The sequence below is a fragment of the Dromiciops gliroides genome, chromosome 2 (genome assembly GCF_019393635.1).
Source record: "Dromiciops gliroides isolate mDroGli1 chromosome 2, mDroGli1.pri, whole genome shotgun sequence".
Classification (NCBI taxonomy): Eukaryota; Metazoa; Chordata; class Mammalia; order Microbiotheria; family Microbiotheriidae; genus Dromiciops; species Dromiciops gliroides.
Window position 1 is genome coordinate 152,043,041 of NC_057862.1, and position 23,750 is coordinate 152,066,790.

The following is a 23,750-nucleotide window of genomic DNA, read 5'->3' on the forward strand; positions in this document are numbered from 1 at the left end:
GAAGCTAAAGAGGGGCAGCTAGGTGGCGCAGTGGATAGAGCACCAGCCCTGGAGTCAGGAGTACCTGAGTTCAAATTCGGCCTCAGACACTTAACACTTACTAGCTGTGTGACCCTGGGCAAGTCACTTAACTCCAATTGCCTCACTTAAAAAAAAAGAAAGAAAGAAAGAAGCTAAAGAAAGTCTTGAAACCATGCTGACTGGGTCCACTGCATATTTACACTACATGCTCTTAACTAGGCCTTTACTGCAATAAGGCATTCCTTTTATAGCTCCCCAATCTACTCATTATCCCAACTTAACACAGCAGTTTTCTTCCCCAGACTTTTTCATTTCTCCTTAATCTTTCCATTGTACCCCTACTCCTGCTGCCCTTTTTCAGGTGAAGAAAAAAAAAAGAGCCCATTTGCCAAGATCTCACTCTTCTCCCCTTCTCCCCGTCTCATGTCACTTGTGTTTTCCCTTACTGCCCCCTTCTTTATCCCTGTGTTATATGAAAAGGTGCCCCTTCTCCTTGCCAAAGGACACTCCTCTACCTGCACCCTTCATTCCATTCCATCTCATCCTCTCCCACAGATTACCCTCTGTATCATCTCCACTTTCTCACTAATGTTTAATCTCTCCCTTTCTCCTGGCTACTTCCCTGCTACCTACAAACCTACCCATATCTCCCCTATCCTCCAAAAACTCTTATTTGATCCAACCACCTCTGCTAGCGATTATCTAATACTTCTCCCTTTTGGCTAAACTCCTTAATAAGGCCATCGGCAATCAGGGCATCCATTCCTCTCCTCTTACTTTAGACCTTCTTTAGCCTGGTCTCCAGCATTATCATTCAACTGAAATTGCTCTCTCCAAAAATCACCACTGATCTCTTATCACCATTGTCAAGTGTAATGGTCTTTTCTAAATCCTTATCCTTCTTAACTTCTCTTTAGTCTTTGATGGAGGCAGCTAGGTACACAGTGGATAGAGCACTGGCCCTGAAGTTGGAAAGACCTGAGTTCAAATCCTTTCTCAGACACTGACTAGCTGTGTGACCCTGGGCAAGTCACTTAACCCCAATTACCTTAAAGACATCCAGGGCCATCTCCAGTCATCCTGATATGTATCTTGCCACTGGACCCAAATGGCTCTGGAGGAGAAAGTGAGATTGGTGACTTTGCACAACCCTCCCTCAATTAAATCCAATTCAGTGCAAGTCATTGTATCACCCCGATGTCATGATCCTCTTAAAGAATGAAGGACAAACAACAAACAACAACAACAATTAGTCTTTGTGTCAGTCAGTTTCTCCTTTTTCTCTTCCTCCCTGACTTGCCATTCATTCCTTTGCTGAATTATCTTCCAGGTCACATCTGCTAATCATGAGTGGCTCCCAAGGTTCTGTCCTTGACTCTCTTCTTCCCCTAGATGATCTCATTAACTCTCATACATTCAATTAGCATCTCTATGCAAATGATTCTCAAATCTATTTATATGGCCCCAACCTCTCTCTTGACTTTCAGTTTCACATTGCCAGATATTCTGTTGAATATTTCAAACTATAGGCTACTCAAAAACTTAGTATGTCCAAAACAGAATTCATTATCTTTTCTCCCAAACCCTCCCTTCTTCCAAATTTCCTTTTTACTATTGAGAGTCCCACCATTCTCTCAGTCACCCAGGCCTGCAACCTAATTGTTGCCCTCATCCTCATTCACACTCACCCCACATATCCAGTCTGTTACCCAGCATGGTTGTTTCTACCTTAATAATGTCTTTTATATATGTCCCTTTTTCTGTTCTGATGCAGTGGACACTGAGATGCAGGCCCTCATCACTTCAGATCTGGTGAAGTGATACTGCAGGCTACTGGAATAGGCTGCTCTTTGGTCTACCTGCCTTAAGTCTCTCCCCACTCCATGTCTGCCATTCAGTTGACTTCCTGAAGTGCAGGTTTTACCACGTCACTTTCCTACTTAGTAAACTTTACTGGCTCCCTATAACCTTTAAGATCAAATATAAAATCCTTGTTTGGCTTTTAAAGTCCTTTTTTTTTTTTTGGCCTTTCCCCTTCCAGCTTTTTCTGTGTTCTTAAACTTTACTTTGAGTATTAGAACTGAATTGTGAACTCCTCATGTCTTCCAAAACCAATGGGGTTTCTTTCTGTTATACCACACTGCTTTTTGAACAGCCTCATTATCTGGGCATTCTAGTTTGAGCCTCTTGCCCCATTTTGAAAATTGAGTTACTAAATAGATGTCAAGTTGTAAAAATTACATATGAAAATGTAAAATTATAATTTCAGTGTTACAAGATTTTTAAATCCACAGGCTTAGGAATAAATAAATTCCATAAAAGAATGTGATTACTTGAATCTTAATATCCAGAAAGTCAATGTGAATGAGAATTGTTTACTTCCTTCACAATTTCATCTGATTTCTCTTTGAGAATTTTCAGTCTACTCATTGAAGACCAGTAATATTACATGCCCCAAACCAAATGGTGTTGTCAATTCAGAAATTATGATGACTTGAAAACAAATACAAATATGATATGTTTTAGAAAAATGCCAAGTTAAAATACTTGAAAGTACATTACATATTTTGTAAGATAAGCGGCTTGACCCCCTGGGCAGAAATACACACACACACACACACACTTTCTCTCTCTCTCTCTCTCTCTCTCTCTCTCTCTCTCTCTCTCTCTCTCTGTGTCTCTGTCTCTCTTTCTGTCTCTCTGTCTCTCTCCCTCTCTCTCTGTCTCTCTCTGTCTCTATCTCTCTTTTGAGAAGTAAACTATAATTCACCTTGGCGACTTGTGCTTTTGGCATGTAGATACTGGAATTTCCTCTCACAAATCCCAGACGATTCTGGAATGATTTAACTAAATGAGCCTCTTGGACTAGATTTATGTGCTGAGCTACAGACCCAACTCTTGGGTCCTTTTTGCTGGTAGTTAAAGAGGGAGGTGCTTTCTTTCTTTATGGAGATATTAAGTTCTAAACCATTACAGGCCTTCATGACCACCACCACCCCACCCACCCTTTAAAAAGAAGTCATGGCTTCTTATTGTTTTTGTTAAGAATGTGCCAGGGTTTGTGAATTGTTTTGTTGTTGTTGTTGTTTTTTAGTGTACTTAAAACTCAGATTTTTTTTTTATTTGAGTCATGTTTTTTTCCTATTAACTTGCTTTCTGCATTGGTGACAGATGTCATATCAGAGGAGCCACATACCAGCTTCAGCATTTTAACTGCAAAATGTCCATCACAGCTCATCATGAGTAATGCAGAGTCTGGTGGGGTTTTTGGCAGATGATTTTAGTTTCAAGTATGACATCAGCTCAAAACTGCTGCTGGAGGCCATATAGACCTGGCATTATAAATCCAGAATGAATTTAGAACCTCCCTTGTGCTTTGAATCTGTTTCAGTGGCTTTGGGAGCATTTGCCAAGTCCTGTCTACCATATGAATTCTTCAGGGTAGCCACGCGGAGCTTGCTACCTGAGCTTGCCACACATTGCCGCCCAAGCCCTGCATCACAACAATAATCTTGTATCATCTGCTTATTGAAAGGATAATTTCTGCATGTGAAGTTGTCAGAATCCTGTCCACAAGGAGTTCTCTGTATCTGCCACCTGATATCTGTGGTTGAACAGTAGCTCACCCTCTCTCTTTTTCTTTTTAAATTTATTTTTCTATGCTTAATTTTCAGTGTGCAATTCACTTTTCTCTTTGGCTTGTTGTCTAATGAGGAAATTTAATGAATGTACTTAATCTTATTGTCGTGTCTAACAAAATCTTATGGACATGGATTGCAGTATGCTTTTTGCCACCGTCTATATGATGTAGCCATATCTTTCTTGATCATTATCTTAGTTTTTAAAAGACAGGAAATATGAAAGGCAAGGGAATAAAGAGAGAGACTTGTTCCATTAAACTAGTGCCCTTCTGGTCAGCAATTTCTGAGTAAATTTCACGCTTATGGATTGTTGAGCTTATTGTTTGATGATTTTATTGACTTACTGATTTTAAACCTTATTATTGCCTCATTTCCCCTAAACCCCACTTTTCCCCACATTGTCCCTTTCCTTGTAACAAAGCCAATAGCTATAGCAAGCTCATCTGACAGTATATACTGCATTCTACATCTGCAGTCTCCACCTCTCTGCTAAAAAGAAGGAAGGTGTGTCTCCCTGTAAGTTCTCCAGGATCAAGATTGTTGAACATCTGTTGTGGTTGATGCTGAAATAGTCTTTACTCTGATGAAAATGTGTAATTTAATAGGCACTGAGCAGTCTAAGGAACATAGGCCTGATCATTTGGCATGCTATAAATATTTGTTGAATGAATAAATAAGCAATTGTTTCTTTTTTGTTCCATAGCTGCAACTTAGCCTTTCAATAATGTAATTAGACCCTGGTACCCCACCTTCAGTCACTTCAACCCAGGGCTTGTAATGACCAGTTCTACAAGAACGGATCCCTGCACTCATTAAATGAGTCTGAGTCAGAAGTATTTGCCTAGGTATGAGCACAGAATTTGAGAAATTACAGTTATAGAAATTAGGGGGGCAGCTAGGTGGCGCAGTGGATAGAACACCGGCCCTGGAGTCAGGAGTACCTGAGTTCAAATCTGGCCTCAGACACTTAACACTTACTAGCTGTGTGACCCTGGGCAAGTCACTTAACCCTAATTGCCTCAAAAAAAAAAGAAAGAAAGAAAGAAAGAAAGAAATTAGGAAGTAAAATGCTGAATTGTAAGTGTTTATCTGATCAAATTCACTAGCATCATAGAAATTGTCACATAATACCCCTTATTGCTGTTTCTGCCCTGGTGAATTATTCTGTCTTGATAGTAGACTAGTTTACTTATAATAAACAAAAAAAGCTTATCTAGTCACCAGACTGGTCAGAAGACTTTGCTAATTTATTTCATTTTCTTTTTTCTTTTCTTTTTTTTTTGGGGGGGGGGGGAGGGGGGCAATGAGGGTTAAGTGACTTGCCCAGGGTCACACAGCTAGTAAGTATCAAGTGTCAAGTGTCTGAGGTCAGATTTGAACTCAGGTCCTCCTGAATCCAGGGCGGGTGCTTTATGCACTAGCTATCCCCAGGACTCTGCTAATTTCACAGGAAATAGGATCCAGAGGATGGAGTGCGTAGGGTCTAGGCACATTTTACTACAGGGGCCATAGAAATAGGTATATGTGAGCAGGAAGAAGGGTGAGAAGTATGTTGAACTGTGTCTTCTCCCTCAAGGGATGATGCAGCAGGATAAAGGGAGAATTAGCTAACCAAAGCAAGTTCTCTCTTTAAAAAAAATTTTTATCTTTATTTGTTAGCATAGGCCTTGTTATTAACAGTAAACAGATTCTAATCATTCTTCATAAAGTGCATTCAAAGTACAGTGTAAATGATGAGGGACCTTCTGTTGTATTTTACCAGAACATTAGCCCACCGCCATTCTGCCATGGTTCAGCCTATCTCTTCTCTGCAGTTCCCATCCTATAGCCCCTCATCCACAAACTATTCATATTAGGATAATCTAAGGATGTTGTCGATTCAAAGGCTTGATTTTGTCTAGACACTTGTTACTACTCTTCTTGAATTAAGGAGTAACAATTCCCAAAGCAGGGTACAAACACCAAAGCCATGAACATCTAAGAAAACCCTCAAGCGCTTGGCCCTTTAACACAATGGAATTAAATAAAGAAACTGTATTGTTGTGTGAATTGAATATCCAATTCCTACACATTCCACCATGTTTTAATCCTGCCTCAGTATCTAAGTACCTTAGTTTCTTGTTTATATGTTTTAGGTTTGTTATTGTTTTTTTCTTTAAGCACTTCGCCTGGGCTTAGGACTTTCTTTTTGTTTCTTTCTAGCCTGAAAGAATTTCAGGGGAGCAGTATGGAATCCATTCTGATGTCTGGAGCTTGGGAATCTCTTTCATGGAGGTAAGTTGGAAAAGTGGCTATGTCTGTACACATCCGTACTTAGGTGTTCTGCCAATAGGGGGAATAGAGACTTGGAAAAATTAAAACTAAAAGGTTTTGTTATGTTAAATGTGTGTGTTTATGTGTACACATATTTTACTTACATATGTACACATGTGTGTGCACCTATAAGCTGTGATTATAAAATAATGGAACTACTTTTCATGTATGATTCTTGTGTAGTTTGTAAACTCATTCTGAAAAAAAAAAGGAAGTTCCAAAAAATATTTTGACGGTAACTGCATCAATAGAACAAGTATATAATTTCCCAGGATGATTACTTTAAAGGATTACACCCATTCTGTATGAGTTTTGGTAAGTTTGCCAAAATAAAATCTACCTCATTACTTTATAGTTGTATACATACTTATATGTGTATGTTTTTTATGTGCTGATAGTGTAATAATGTCTTAGTTGTTTTTAGCAAGGGTTTGAGTGTCTTATTTAAACTTTTCAGCTGTATCTAGAATGGACTTAATCATAGCAGGTCAGATATAACCCCACTGGAACTTCACATTCAGCATCCTGTAAAATGACCTTTGGTCCACAGGGACATTCCTACAGATTTATGTTGAAAATACATGACCTAGTCTGGTTAACTATAAATAGAGTACTTCATTTTGAACACTCACAAGTACTTCAAAAATAGTTTTTTAAACACAGATTGATTCAGAAAGCAAAAGAATTTCTTAAAAGACAGAGATAGATCTTTCTTAACAGAATATATGCACCTACAGTTACAGTGACCATTTCGTCAACTTCTTTTGATCAAATGCATTGTCTATAATGCATGAATGAAGTTGCATTCATAAGAAACAATTTCCTTTGCCAAAAAAGTATAAATAAAGTGTTCAATTTTTATTAAACCATGTTCTCATGTCCCATTTCATAAAAGGAGAGTGGAGAGAAAATTAACTGTGTATATATGATAACAATGGACAAACTCCCAAAGTGGGGTTTTTCATGCCGGCAGTTTCTAAAGGTTATCAGTAAACAATCATGTTTCAGTAAGTGAAGAGTCACCAACATTTTGTATTTGTAGGAACCAGATCTTACCTCTCTACTTAAAAAAATAATTATCTTCTTCATATTTTCCATAGTTATCATCAAGTATATTATTACATTCCTACTTGTTATATACAGTGAGCGAAATAGTCCATTTTTGTCATCTACTAGCTTCCATGGTACAACTACTAAGTTTTCTGATACTGACAAGAACATATAGTATGGTGTAATTAACTACCTAGTACAAGTAAATGAAAAAAAAAACCTTCAGAGGAAGTATAGTGTTATAAGGGTTCATAACTAATAACTTCATTATTTACAATGAATATGAAATTTTACTTTGGATATATTTTGACCTGTGTTGATTTATAAATCTAAAGCTGATGAAGAGTATTTGTAAAAATGGCAGTAGATTTGCTCCATTTATTGTCTGTTATATGCCTTCCACTTTCATATATAAATGGTCTGGCTTAGATGGATCTCAAGTCAAGTGTTCTGCAGAGTCATTTTCCCCTACACCATTCTTTTCTATTTTGTCAGGTGATATTATTTATTATCTTCTGTTGTTCTCCTTTATAGCACTTGCAGATGATCTTATATCTAGTGTTGTCCCTTTGGTTGCCATATTTTCCTGCTTGACAAGGAAATCTAGTGGCTTCTGAGTTATTTTGGCTTCCTAATTATCCATTTCCTGAGTGTGTGTGTGTGTGTGTGTGTGAGAGAGAGAGAGAGAGAGAGAGAGAGAGAGAGAGAGAGAGAGAGAGAGAGAGAGAGAGAGAGAGACAAACTGAGAGACAGAGAGTGTCAAAGAGAGAGTAACTTGTTTGAATACAGAGACACGCACCTTGTTACTTACATGTTGCTTCCTCATTAGAATGTAAGCTCTTTGAAGGCAGGGATTATCCCCAGCATTTAGTACAATACCTGCCACATGACAGATGCTTAATAAATGTTTGTTGACTGATATAGGAAGATCAAGGGATAACAGATAACCCTATTGTTCTGTTGGTGTGCATAAAATATTAGTAGATCTATAAGAAGGTCCCTCAAGGAAGACCAGGAGTAAGAATTATGTAGGATGAGATATGATAGATAGATTGGAGATCTACACCATTGGAAAGACTCCCTCATTCCCTCACCTCCTTCCACCTCAACTCTCAAAGAGATCATTGATCTAAGAAAGTATTGAAGAATATCTGAAAGCTCATTTCCAGTTGTTCAGGGAAATTTTCATAGAGGGAGTGGAGGCAGGGTATTATGTGACCTTTGGAAGAAAGGAGGACATTTAATTTTTGAGGTTAATCCTACTTTCTACTTGTCTGGCTACTGCTCTTTTTCTGTTCTTCCAGAATGGTTGTAATGTAAGAAAGAAGGAAATAATTATTCTTATTTTTGAGACTGAGAAATTGAGGAAGAACAACAACATAATGATCAAGCATAAGGAATGACATGAAAGAAGATGCAAGTTTGAATGTAAAAGATACGAAAAAAACACAGAAAGTTCAAGTAGAGAAAACAGTAAAGGAATGAAATGGTGAGGGAAGAGAGATAACAGTGGCTATGGGATGTCATGGAGGGTTTTGAAGCTAAGTATGAGAAACTTAGTCTTGATGCAGAGGAGAAAACACGAAAGATAGGAAAGTAATATAGAATGTAAGATTTAGGGTTGAAAGAGACCTTAAAGATGAAATAATCTAGCCCACTCCCCACATTTTACAAATATGGAAACTAAGGCTTAAAGGTAAATGATTCTTCCAACCACCCAGTTGCCAAGCTAGGTTTGAAACCAGGTCTTCTAAGTCCAAAGCCAGTGCTCTGCTGTAGGATTCTGCCTTTCAGTTTATTGTTATTACTTTAAAATGTTTATTAAACAAGTATATAACTTCATGATGATGTCCTACGGTCTGCATAAATGGGTCCATATAGAGATAATTCCTTCTCTCTAGCTTACTATCAAGGATACACATGCTGATATAGAAAGATAAGTAAAGAAAGTGAATAAGACCAAATAAAGAAGCAATGCAATATGCATTTAAACAATTAATACCATTTAGGGCATAGAATAAGAAGTGTCTAGTTTGGGAGATGAAGAAGGGATAATGTCATTGAGTCCTCAAATGAGTAAGCTTGAGTTTTCATAAAGAGGGCATGTAATAAAGAATTCAGAGGCATAGCATGATTCTGAAGGAACAAAATATAGGAGATCATTTAAACAGTAAGAGTTCTTAATCTGGGGTCCATACAGGTTTTTAAATATTCTGATAACTACATTTTGATGTAAATGATTTCCTTTATAATCCCAACTATTTTATTTTATGCATTTTAAAGTATTATTCAGTGAAGGGGGCTATAGGCTTCACCATTCTTCCAAAGAGGTTCATACAAGGATATGCTAGAGCCCCTCATTCTGGCTTGCAAGAGCCAATTGTTAAATTTTCAGTGTAAATATTTATGTTGGAAATTGGCAAATGCTATAAATCATGACCTGATTTTATTATTATTATTGTTGTTGTTGTTGCTGTTGTTTAACTTTAAAAATTATGGATAAAATGTTAATAATTCAGATTAAACTTTAAAATGTGTCATGTTTTTGGAGAACCAGTTGTTAAACACTTACCATTTGCCCTAGGGTCCATGACAAAATTGATTAAGGACTCCTGATTTAAAATCATGGGAAAGTTGATCCATGAGAAAGGGTTGAAGAATAAATCTCTTGATTTCTGTCTTGTCTAGGTTAAGGTTCCCTGAAAATTAAGTGGGATATGTATGTATGTGTTACTAGTATTCTAAAAGTGTGATGTTCTGAAACATCATCACAGTGCTTGAAGAAAGAGATAACAGTCTTCTGATATATTTCATTCCCATTGATATTTGTAGAGATGACTCAAAGCCAAAATGGGATACCTAAGTAGCTGAAACAGAAAACCAAATAGGATTATCTTATATAGGATATCTGGTTGATTCCCATCAGAAATCCAGGGAGAAATGAAGCACCAGACTTCTCTGCAAAAATATCTGAAGTTTATCAATAAAAAATAAATCCTACTTTCTACTTGTATAGCTACCCCTCTCAAAGTATTTCCAGATAAGCAGCCCTTTTTGTTCTTCCAGAATGGCTGTGATGTAAGAAAGAAGGAAAATCATTATTCTGATTTTTGAGACTGGGACACTGAGGAAGAACAACAACAACATAATGATCAACACCACTTGTGGGGGCAGACATCATAGTAGAAGACTCTTTTCACAGACTCTTTAACCCCTCTATGAAGCTCTTTGGTATAAGAACCAAAGGACAGCCTTCATCTTTGAGGTTCTTCCTTGATAGTTTGTTTGCTATTTCCCCTTGTCATCGTGTAGCCATAATCCCCATTGTCAGATGGGGTAATAGGATAATATTATACCTTCTTTAGATGTGACATTTAAAAATCATCCAAGTGACAGATACATTTGCCTTAATAGCAAATTATATATTGTACCAGAACAAAAACTTTCTCTTCTTCCCATCAGACAGCGCTGCTACTTTCCCATGGTTTTAATAGCCTTATGAACAGAGTTTGAAGTGGACAGAGATGATAGCATTAAGATGGAAGCCTTCCTTCATAAGGAAAAAATGAAATAATTTCTTTGGCTACAGCACAGCACTTGCTATGGTTTAATAACTGGAAGAGAGAGTGGTCCTACCATATTGCTTAGTTTAGCTTACTTGGTTCTAGCAGTTTTTTTGTGTAGAGAGTTTTCTCCTGCATTTTTCACAATGGATAGACCCTATTTGCATATGAGAATGATTCCCTCTTTAACTTCCCGTTTAGTAGTGAGAAGACCCCCCCCCCATTATGTCCATTATGGAGTGTGATCTTATGATCTCTTAAATCTCTGGACAAAACTCAATTGTGTTCCTGTGGTACAGACTCATACAAACTTGGTACAAAAGACTTTAACAAGAGGTTTAAGTAGAATTATAATGCAAAACTCATGAACTAGGACAAAATGGAAGAATTAATCCTGCCCCAGGATATCTGTGTGCATCTCTTGGAAAATCAATGCATATGTGAATCAGTTCAGTTGAGGATTTCCTAGGATGTACAGTCTTGTGGTTCATATACATGACTTCAAGATTGAACTTTAAAAAGTAAATATGTTTAATACATAACTAGGGTCTGGTTTTAGCCAAATTATGGTTAGTTCGTTTGGTTTAGTTTATGTTTTACAGTTGTCCATTTTGTATTTAATACCTTTACTGGGCCTATTTTTGGCACCTAAAAGACTTTGGTTCACAATTACTTCAGTTCATATGGCAGTTCAGCACTTACGTGTCACCTTTAAATCTCTAGGGAAGTGGGTCTCTCTTGGTTATCACTCATCAGTCATTGCATATTATTGTGGTGGGCGTAGATGAGTAAAAAATCAAGTACACATGTGCTACTACCTGAAAGTCAAAATTAGAAAAAAATAATGACCTTTTAAAATATTTTAATTTGGCTTTAAAAAATCTGTTAGCTCTGGCAAAACCTTTTATGAATATTAGTTGAAAAAAGAGATTCTGCCTATGCCTCTTAGCAACTAAAATGCATTTCCTTTTTAGTAACAACTAATATGATCTCTACTTGTATTTAAAAATAAAAATAATACAGAATATCCACAATATAAACACTCAGCTACCTTGTCTTGCATTTACCATTCTTCATACCAGTAATAGATTTATCCTTAAAAAAGGAAACATTTCAATCCTTAATATATTCTTGTTCTTGATAAACATACCCTTAAAGTTTATTTTATGTTTTTTTTTTATTTATTTAGGATTCTATATGAAGGGCTATTTTAAACCTTGTTAGGCTGATTGTCGTCAATCCTGACAGACATTTACACTGTAGCTGATATTGGGCAAACATCTTTAGTGCATGTATTTTGCTCTTTTCACTCAAGTGCACTCTCTCCCTTTGTTTTTCTCCTACTTTATGCTGTCTCCTGAGCCAGCTCACAGAACAATTTGGCTTGGTGTGCTTTGTTAATTGGTATGTCATCTGATCCTTTGAGACCTCTCTTCAACATGATCACTGTTTTATTGAAGTGGCTTGAGTGATGTGTTAAATGATGAAAGCAAGGACAGCAGTTTAGAAAAATGTCTCAAGATAGGTGAAGAAGATATTTAGGGCACCATGCAAGGTCACGGTCATTAAAGTCACACCATCAATTGATGTGGGGATAGGTGGTATTTCTGGGCTGTATTCTACCGGCAAAGAGTAGAGCTAGAGTTTATTCTAGAGTTTTAGACTTCTCTATACTGAGTTAAAAAAAAAAAATCTAAAAAGCTCAGCCTTGATATGTCTATATCTGTAGAGTTAGCCATTTACACCTAAGTCCTTCCTAAGTACCTCCTTCACATCTAAGCAACACATGCCTTTTTAGCTATATTGTGTCAAATGTATGTTATGAAGGGGGCAGCTAAATGGCGCAGTGGATAGAGCACCGGCCCTGAATTCAGGAGTACCTGAGTTCAAATCCGGCCTCAGACACTTGACACATACTAGCTGTGTGACCCTGGGCAAGTCACTTAAGCCCCATTGCCCTGCCCCCCCCAAAAAAATGTGTGCTATGAGTGCTGTCATGTATTGACTGGACTTGCCTTCTTCACTATGTGGGAATGCAACAAATTTCTTGGCCTCAAAGCTAGTAGGGGAAATCCACAATGAGAAAATTAAGTAGTGACCTTTTGGGAGATTTTGATTTGGCTTAATTCTTTTTTTAAATTCACTTTGTCCAGACTTCCAAGTAACTGAATGTTAATAGATAAAGAAAATGTTTCTGAGGTATAAGAAGCATAGCCCCTAGACTGTTGTGTATTTTAACACCAAGTATTTTATCCAACCTCACCATATTTATAGAACTTTGGTAAATTTAAAAATTTGCAGGTCTTTAATAAATTCAAAGCCTATTTTGACTTTTTCATAAAACATTCTTATTTTCATTTAAATGCCTTTTTGAGTTTCAGTATAAAATTACTTTTCATTGTTGACACTGTAAATTATATGGCAGTCTTCTTTCTGAAGCCCAGATTTTCAGATCCTTATCTCTTTGCCATAATACTTATTTGAGCCCGAATCCTGATTTACAGACTGATGTTCAGGTTTGTGTTTCCCTTTTTATGTTGTAATAATAGGAGAAATATACCTATGTGTTATGTATCTGGAGATTTTTCTGCCCTTTTCCCCTTCCCCCTTAGCATTTCTATATCATGGAACTACTTCATTTTTCTAAGTGACATTTGGCAGGGCTTTCAACCAGAATGTGAGTTTTTGTTGGGGAAATGGAAAACAACAGAGTTATACATAGATATCTGTGTTGTTGTTTTTTCAAGTTTTTAATATGAGAAATAAAAGCAGTCTTGTATAGCAACCATATTCTTGGCAAATCTTAAGAGCCAACTTTATTGTTCTGTTTGCCATCATGGCAAAACAAATAAATTAATGTCAGGCCAGACTCATCAAAAAGTGTACATGCTTCACACTACTAGTAGATGCATAGGACACAGTGAATTAGGCGAAATAAAAATGGAGGTATATAAGAAATATTATATAGCTTAGGTCTTGTAGACCAGTTTTCTGTCTGACAGACCTCCCAAGGAAGTCTGAGAGTATAGGTTTTTTTTTCCATATTTTGCTCAGAGTTTAGGCATATAATCCCAAATGTCGCTAATCTCCACCATAATAGTAATAGCTGTTATCCATTTTTATCTATCTATAACTGTTCTCTGATGTGCATTCCTACCATATCCAGAAATGCATGAAAAATTTGATAATGTCTCTACCTATGGAGATGAGCACACTCTTCACCTAAATGTGAGCAGAAATATTCAACTTCCTATGGCCCTTCTTTTGATGACTCATCTCTTCAAACTAGCTCAGCTAGTCTTTGGGCAATGAGACATATAGAGTGTCCCAAAAAGTCTTGGTGCAGTTTTAAGCTATTAAAGCTATTTAAACTATTAAAGTTTTAAGTTACACTAAGGCTTTTGGGACATCCTTTGTAGCATTTCCGGTGTAGTCAGAACTGTCAGAGCTTGTGCTCCACTAGCATATCCTTCAAGAAACTAGGAACCATTCTGGATCCCAGATGAGGCTTTAAAGTAGGATTTTTTAGTGGAGGAGGACCTCTGAAATATTATAAAATATCTATTGACCTTTTATTGAGTACCTAGCATTAAGCTGGATACTTTGGAAATTTAACAATATTTAAATATGGTCACCAGTTCTGAATAGTTTCTATTTAATAAAGTATATAACAGTACTCTACATGTCCTGAACATAGAGTCAACATATGCAGTAGAAATCACAAATATCAAATGGTATATCATCTCTCTGTTATTATTAGTCTGATAAATTTGAACATTCAACTTTGATTATGAGGTATGCATTTTTTGGCCCATTCGGAAAAAAAGGGCCAACTTTTAAGTCTGTTAATAAAACGTAGCTGATAACTAATGATTTTTGGATGTCCTTTGATAATAAAAGTTGGAAGTGTTTAGTCCATTGCTATCAGCCTTTCCATATCATAATAGCCATTCTCAGAGTTGGCACTGTCTGTGCAAGTACTGATTATTTAAATTTGTGTTGAAGAGACTTCCTATTCTTCCCTGGATGAACTCTGGATTACAAATGGAAATTGGATCTGATTTCTGCATGGATCTTATGTGCTAGTGCAGCTAATGAAGAAACTTACTTGCTGGTTGATTGCCCAGGGTCACACAGCTAGGAAGCGTCTGAGGCCAGATCCAAACTCAGGAAGGTTAGTCTTCCTGACTCCAGGCCCAGTGCTCTATCCATTGGGCTACCTTGTTACCCTCCATTATAAAAAGTATCAAAGCAGAGATTAGTACCCAGCAGTCAGACACGACTGAAACAACTGGGCAGCAATGAGTTGGATAGGACTGGTATTATCATCCCCATCTGACATAGGAGGTAATAAAGGTTCATTATATTATAACTTGCCCCAAGGGATACAAAAACAAAAAACATTAGTAAAACGTATTTAACAAGAAATTCTTGTCCAAGGTCACCAGACAAGTGAACAGTTAGAACCCAGCTCTCCTGACTCCTGTTCTGGTACTCCTTCCACTATACCATAGAGGAGGTCAAGTAAATAGATAGAAAAAAGATGCTAGGGGCGGCTAGGTGACACAGTGGATAGAGCACCGGCCCTGGAGTCAGGAGTACCTGAGGTCAAATCCGGCCTCAGACACTTAACACTTACTAGCTGTGTGACCCTGGGCAAGTCACTTAACCCCAATTGCCTCACTAAAAAAAAAAAAAAAAAAGATGCTAGTGCCATCTCAAATGAGACGATATTCATAAGACACTTTGCAAATCCTAAAGCTCTGTGTATAAGTTTAATTGAAAATAGACAAAAATAGCTGGCATTATTTGTAAAATCTGATGCCTGTGTGATATGTTTAAAGGGAAGGAAGAAGGTAGCTTAGTCTTTGATATGTCTTCTAACTAATTTACAAATAACACAGCAATGTTTGTAGAAGATAGGTGCACACCAGCAAAAGAGACTTCCAGATTTCTGCCATTTGTAGCAATCTAGCAGGAGCTTTCCCCTGATCTACAGCTGAATTACTGTGTGTGTCATGTTCCAACTTACCCAAAGGTAAAGATGAATAACATGAATACAGGAAAATAGCAGACAGTGCATTGTGTTCCTAGCACTAAGCAAAACAAGGCATTGACCTCACTTGATTCTATTAACTTGACTTTGCAATATTCAGAGATCATCAGAACCATGTAGATTAGGGTACATTTTGAAGGCTAGTCCTCTATATAACATAGAGTTGGATGCGCATTGTTACAAGACTCATTGGATAGAAAGATTTAGAAAAGAAGAGCATTGAATGCCTGTCCCAGACATATGCATCCAGAGATTCCTGTTGTGATAATGGCTATGAACTACTAGAAGACACAAGGTGAACATTATGTAAATATATTAAAAGCATCGTTCCTTCACTATTGGAGACTTCAATTACTTGTTGAAGTAAACACAGAGTTGAGTGCTTTAGAGTAGTACAAACTTAAGCTTTTCTCCTTGTCATAGTTTAACCTTATTTAAACAAAGAAAATTCACTGCAGTTTAAAAAAAAACTACCCAGGGGGCAACTAGTTGGCACAGTGGATAAAGCACCAGCCTTGGATTGAGGAGGACCTGAGTTCAAATCCAGCCTCAGACACTTGACACTTACTTGCTGGGTGACCCTGGGCAAGTCACTCATTGCTCCCCACACTCAAAAAGACACCTACCCATTTAACTAGTGATGCTTAAATATGAAGAATAGTCATTTTCCTTTTTAACATATCTTTCCATAACAGTGACAAATAAGCAAGGCTCATCTGTGTGAGACTGGCAAACACTGTTACTCAAATCAAGAGGTTCTAATGTTCATCAGAGATATGTAAAATGAAAATCAAATGTATTTGTCACTGTGTTCAGTCTCTACCTGTGAGAGGCCATCATCAAAGGGTTACAGCTGGAAGGAACCTTAGAGGTCATCTAATCCAGTCCCCTTGTTTTACAAATGAAGAAACAGACCCAGGATGGGGTTAACTGACTTTCCCAAGGTCACGCAGGAAGGGGACAAATCCGAGACTTTAGCCCAGGTCCTCTGTTTCCAGAGCCAGTATTTCTCCCACTCTACCATGCTACCTCCCTGGGGAGATGTCAGTGAAGAATCGTGTGAATAAAAAGCACATTATGGAACTGTCATTTTTATCAAACCAAACACCTTTTAATTAATGTGAACCTTGAATGAGGTTCAGTTTCAAGTACCATGAGGTATACAAAGAAGTATAACATGTCCTTACCGTCAAGGAGCTTATAATTCAGCTAGACAAGCCCTAAATACATAGAAGATTTACTTCAATACTTCAAGGATATGTTATTTAGGCCAGGGCTTCTTAAACCTTTTCCACTCATGACCCCTTTTTGCCCAAGAAACTTTTACATGACCCCAGGTTTATAGGTATATAAAATAGGTATACATAACCTTTTACTGTCGCCAAATTTTTCATGATTCCCACATTGTTGTACAACCCCATGTGGGGTTGCAACTCACAGTTTAAGAAGCTAGAATTTTGGCTATGGATCAGAACCCTTCAATACTTTAGCAGAACCTCTTCACAAATTGCTGTGACTGAAAAAAAATCACGTGATGAGCTTCTGCCAGACTTATCTGGCATAATCTTCTACCAGTTGACGCAGCCCATCACCAAGCCTGTACTCAGCACCTTTGCAACTTTATGGGTCCTTCCAGAGCTTGTGTTACACTGGCATAACCTTTGAGAAAGCAGGGTCTCTTGTGCACCAGGAGGAGTCACTATAGTGAGACTTTAACAAAAGGAACACTCAAATGACAACTGCATCTATGCTTTCATCCATGTGGGCATTCCCTCCAAAAATGCAGGTTGTAGTGATCCATCCATTCCTGCACACCTTGTCCGTATCTCCATCCCGCAGGAGGGACATGGGCCATCCGTCAGTTAACCCTCTTGTCATGTGAACAGCCCATCTTCTTTTTCAATCATACATTTCTTTGATGACATCCTTTATGCTAGTTTCCCTTTGTAACTCTTGTCTTCCATGCATCTCCAGTGTGGGACAATGGAAATAGTGCAGAAATTCAAGCCACATGACTTGAGTTCAAATCCTGGCTCTCTAGCGTACTTACCCAACTCAGTCACTTTGGATGTACATTTCCTCTGCTTTTAAATGAGCACATTAGACTAGATCATTTCTAAAGTCCTTTCTAGTCCTATATCTATAATCATCTAATCTGTGATCTTAACATATGCCAGATCATGAAACACTAGTCTCTGAAGAGGAAACATGTGCCAAGGTTTTGTTTGCTTTTTTTAAACCAACAAAAATAAATAATAACAAATCCAGACACACAAAGGATTTGACAAGATAAAGTATTTCCAGATGAACAGTAGAGACAGTGATTGGTGTGAGCACAGAGGAGGGGGAGAACTCTATGGAATAGAGTGATCTGGATACGTTTTGTGGAGAGAGACTTGAGTGGCTATTAAAGGATAGATAGGTTGAGATTCCATCTGTCCATCTGTTGCTCCTCCTTCTAACAAGAAAACCGAATACCCTTTCTGGTGCATTTTGAGCTGTGCAGATATATTTGCAGTGAATTCACTTTTCACTTGGAAAAATAAAATGTTTGCTCTCATCCATCATGAGTAAACTATATCATTCTTTAATTCAAAATCTCTCACTACAATCCCCCTCAGTGCACAGAATACGATTAACAAAGAGACCTTTACAGCCATTTTAAGTGACTTGAAGAGATTTAGCTATATGCTCAGATATTGTAATTACCAGTGCTCTGAATAGAGCCACTGATGGAAATCAACATGGAACAATTAAAATGTCTTTAAAGCTACAATTTGGGGAGTCTCAACATGGAGATTTTTTTAACAACTACTGCTAGCTGCCCCATGTTTACTCTAGGTTAACTGAAAGATTATATTTAAGTTAAACATTCATATTCTACAAAGGGAGTGTTCAGACAGGTTTGTTTTGTTGGGTCTATGGATGAGTTACTAGGCCTTTTTGGAAACGAGGAAGGAAATTATAAAAGGGAAGTAACAGTGGGGCATATGTGTTCTTGGGGTAGATATGGCGTGACCAACATTTAAAGAATCAAAGTAGTAGCCTTCAGCATGAAACACACTTTTTATCATCCTTACCCAGCCATCACAATGAAGAAAGACAGTGTCCAGCTGTAGCAGTAGTTTGGTAGTCGGAGAATTAGAAGTAAAGGTACTAGTGCCTGAGGGGTGGGTCATGAATTAATAATTGCTATGTGGCGGATGAGCCCCGTCAGAAGAGCTGAAAATGAGGAAGTTGCCTTGCAGAGTGCTATCAATCACTCAGTGACCATAACTTCCAGTAATTAGTGTATTTTATGGGCCTTTGCTTCAGTGGCTCGAAAGCACATATGCTCCAGTCACAGCTAAACTTTGCTGGAGTAATATTCCAGGATGATTTATCCTCCTGCTGCACTGGGATGTAACCCTATATTAGGTGAAGATTGTGAACTAAGCTGCAATAAAGTGTAAGTTTAGGTACAGTTTGCCCAGGTTGAGACCTCCATGTATCATGCTTTCCAGCATTCACAGTTCGGCTACAGTGGGCAATCGTTTTTAACAGTGAAACAAATACAGCAATTAAAGGAACAACATCAGGATATTGTACTTGTGAATTACTGTTGCCCTCTCCCCATATAAGCACCCACTGTAATAAGCTCATCTCTAATTAAAAAAAAACAAACCCATACTATTAGAGGCATTTATTTGTAATGCTTTCATTTCTGTATTATAGTTATTATTAGCAATTTACTGGGTAAAACAGAACATTTAGAATGACAGATAAGTATGCTGTTGTTTTTTTTTTTTTTTTGCACTATTGTGTTTGGGTCCCCCAAGTCAAAGGCATCGCTTAGAACTGTGCTTTATAGGCAGAGGCTAGCAAAGATGTTCTGACTGTTCTTTATAAGCACTGCAGTATGTTAAAGAGCATGAGTGATGTAGATAGAGCAGGGGCCAAACTGTCAGGATGGGATCCTTACCCTTCACACAAAGAAAATCTCCTGAGAGCACAGCATTCTCTCTACAGCATAATAAAGACTACACTGTATTTTCAGGAGTTTTTGCAGAAAAGGTATTTGACTATTGTCTAAACATCAATGGAGCCCAAAATTCTTCATAATTTAACAAGTTCTGCTGCCAACCCACAGTGTGATGTTGGGCAAATTCTGGTACCTCCTTGGCATCCTCCTACAAAACAAGGACAAGAATTCTGTTTGCAATGAAGCTTTTGGCGATCCTTTAGAAGAATGCATTATGGGAAAATAAAAAGCATTGGCAGTAGACTAACAAGATCACTGCTCTTCTCCAAATACTACAAAATAAAGATGTTTCCCTATCATTTTAATAAGTTTCCTTATAAATTCGCTTAATTAAACACTAGCAATAAACTTCATTCCTAAAGTCCAGAGGTTGAAAGGAGTGCCTAATCTGGCACTATTGTCATATTTATTGCCTTGTCTTTAATTTGCAATGTATTTTAATATCATACAAGTTAAAAAATAATAGTGAAACAAACTAATTGTCTTTAATTAAAGTGAATTAGGTTTTGAATTTAATATATTTGTTGTAGTAAAACTGATAACGGAGAGCGTCCCAAAGGTTATTAGGGCATATTTCTGTTGGGCCTGATGGTATTAGTAATAACCCTCTTCCTCATAGTTCTAGACATGAACAAATATGTCACTTCATCAGTCTCTGTTACTCGCACTTATGCCCCTCCGCAGGGGTTGCAGATTCCACAAGTTATCAGCTAATGGCGTTATACATTAAAAATTGAAGCTATCCTCACTCCGAGGCCATTCAAGGCTTTGTTCTTAAGCCCCAGACACTTTGGAGTGCAGCTGCAAACTATAGGCAGAAGATTAAATTAATTTGTAACTCTTTTTTTTTTGGTCCTGCATTACTAAATCCTCCACATTTAATTGAAACCCTACTTCAAGATGCTTTGTGTTTCTGCTCTTCTTTGTTGTCAGTTGAACCACGGAAGCACTTTAACACTGGTAAATTGCTGTGATATCCTTTGGATTTTTTTTTTTTACCATGCAATAAGAGGACAGTGAAATTGATATATGAGAGGGAAAGTAAAATCTTAGGGTAGATTTTGAGGTATTTAATATTTATTAAGGTCCTTCGCCAGCATAGTTTCAGATGATTTAAACGATCTATCTAGGAGTGAGTAAATTGGTCTTGGAATGAAATCTCACCTAGGGAATTTTATGTAATCCAGTAGTTAAGTCTGATTTTTGAAAGTTTCCCCATGTCTGAATGTTTTAGACTGGCTGCTGCTTTTCTATAAAATGAGGGTTTAACGGCAGCACACAATCTAAATGCAAAATCCTTAGATGGAAATTTAATTGTGTAAAATGTGCACGAGGTAATTAAGAACAAATTTTAGAACATTTCAGACTATAAAGTCCTCCTTCAGCTAGATCACTGGCTATATGGTAAGTGCTTATTTTCAATTTGCAGTTATGCCGAGAAACATAGAATGTATCTAAATTAAGAATAAAAAAAAAGATCCCATGCTCTTCAGCATAACTGTAAATTTTAAAACTACTGGCACCAGTGTAGTTGATAAACTAAGGAGACTTCATCACCTAAATATATGTCCCAAACTTCCTTTCACTTGTTTTCCAATGACAGTATGTGTTGTCTTTTGTCATTTGTACTTTAAGCAATGAAGATAATTCTTATTAGCAAGGTTGCTTGGCTAAATAAAAATTTCCTTTCCTAACTTTTTAGCTTACATTTTTGCAGAATTTCTGCCTTCTACTTTGCTCTCAATTATCATTATCCTACACATATTTGAGTTTCAGATTTTCAAATTCAACCATATTAAAATGCCTCAAACCAATACTCTTAGGAATGAGATGAATCCCCAGTGTGATGAGCTCTGTAAGAGAAGAAACTCAGAGAACATTCCTAGTTTTACAATAAAATATTAGCAGCTTGGTGTTATTTAAATGTATTCCCAACTGGTAGATGTTTTTAGAACATTCTTTTTTGCCTTTTAAATAATAAACTTGCCCACAATGAGCATAGTATTCTGCAGTTTGCTGAATCTTAAGTATTTGGAATCAAAATGCACTTTCAAAAACCCCAAATGCTAAATAGGATCCTGGAGAAAGGGGGGGGAATGAAGCTTTTCCAGGGCTTCTGTGTTGTGAGCTGCCCCCCTCCTGGGAGTGGAGGGGAAGTGAGTCTTTTGATAGATTGCTATTGCTTGTGAGCTCCTATATTTTTAAGTGTACTTTTTTATTGGACCTAAGCTGCCTATATTTAAATGCTTCTTTTGTAAAGATGATAAAGGGAGCAAAAATTTCTATTGGCACAGCCTTAATCTGTTTGCTTTGTTGGGATTCTTTTTTTTCTTTACTTTAACTGTTAACCTATTTATAAATCTAAATCTACATACAGAGGTCATTGGTTGGCTGAACTTAAACCATTTTACTCAGTAAATTTAATTAAGAAAATACAGTGCAACTCATAAGCAAATGAGTTTTTTCCTAGTTTTAAACCAAACCACCCTCTTGAGTGCTGATTGCCTTGCTCGACCCCTGGTGATACAGAAACAGGCAAAATTAAAAAGGACATTAAAGCTTCATTAAATCTGAAACACATTTAGTACAGTGACATATCTGCAGGCCATTTCAGGGAAGATTACATACTCTCTTTTGTAAGTTTTCTAATTTATAATACCTTGACAATAAAAAAGAGGGGAGGGATTAGAGAAGAATGCAAATAGATCAATAGAGCAGTAGGGGTAAAAGACACAGAGCCAGTGTTTGACTATTTCTGAAATTTTCATCCATCGTGTATGTTTTCTCTTCCCCATAGTGGATTCATTGATTTAAAAAAAAAAACAACTTTTGACAGCCCCATAAAGAACTTGTTCTTCATGCACTACTATCTGCTCAGAGCTCTTTCCCTTATTTACCATCTTGGAAAAAGGGTTTGTTAAAGGGCTGTCTTGGTCTACCATTGTAGTACAGCCTATAATTATTTTCCTTCTGCTTTGCCACCAGATAAATCTCGTGAAGTATAAATATTGCAGCTGCATTAGGCCCAGGAACACAGAAAGAATGGAGAGTTGAGACCCCCTTCCTCATTGTGACTTAGAATTGGTTTTTAATGCCATTCCAATAGTGCCACTGCCTATTTCCACAAGTTAGGAATGTTACTTCCTGGAAAGATATCCAAGGGTGACAAGCAATGGGGGCAGAGGGGCAGGATTGTACTCCTATTAGGGTGGCCTCTACTGGTCATGGACAAGGAGCCATTCTCCTGTCCTGTGCAAATGCAGTGCCTTGAAAGGGATCCTCCTGGGAGACTAGTTGTCAGGGAGGGATGAGGTTCAGTGGGATGTCAGAGAACTGTACAAGAAAAATAAAGCGTGGCTAGCCACAGAGTGATGAGTTCACGAGTTCAAACTCTGCCACCTGTCCCCAAGCACCTAATCTGGACTTGTAAGGAAAGGCTCCCAAATTGACCAACCCAACCTGAATTTTAATTAGCCAGTTTTCTTGCCCGTAGGAACTGGGTGAGCATAAAGTGATACCCAACACCACTTTTGACTTACACTAGCCAAAAAAGCAAGTGACTATTTCCAAGTCTACTCATAGTCCAGCTTTTTAAGAGAAGATAGATGATGGTTAGAAATATGGAGGTTGTTTTTTGAACACATGAGAAGAATGGGCTTCCTCCATTGTTTCTTTTTAACATTCCATGTCCCCCCGCCCTTTATTTTCTTTAACTCTTTTTGGTGGGGCATTGAGGGTTAAGTGACTTGCCCAGGGTCACACAGCTACTAAGTGTCAAGTGTCTGAGGCTGGATTTGAACTCAGGTCCTCCTGAATCCAGGGCCAGTGCTCTATCCACTGTGCCACCTAGCTGACCCTTTTTCTTTAACTCTTAAAAGCCAAAGATCAGTGTATTATGGCTATTCAGGGTCCACTTTCAACAGAATGTTCTCTGAATTGATACCAGCATCTTTTTCTGATATAGTTAGCATAAGGCCCAGGCTATTCTCTGAAGAAAGTTCTTACCCCCTAACCAGCCAGATAAAATTCAGCACTCTTCCTTATCTTGTCTTTTTAGGTGAAAAAATTTTTCTTAGTAATTTTCT

General features: G+C 37.6%; 1 protein-coding gene across 4 annotated transcripts in view; it reads left to right on the forward strand.

The window, feature by feature from the left end:
* Positions 1 to 23,750, forward strand: part of MAP2K5 (mitogen-activated protein kinase kinase 5) — a 292,452-nt gene that overhangs the window by 172,592 nt on the left and 96,110 nt on the right. For all 4 annotated transcript variants that reach the window (XM_043988207.1, XM_043988206.1, XM_043988208.1 and 1 more), the window contains one exon: positions 5,865 to 5,936. In XM_043988207.1, coding sequence (XP_043844142.1) covers positions 5,865 to 5,936 — 72 coding nt within the window. The remainder of the gene's footprint in view (positions 1 to 5,864; positions 5,937 to 23,750) is intronic.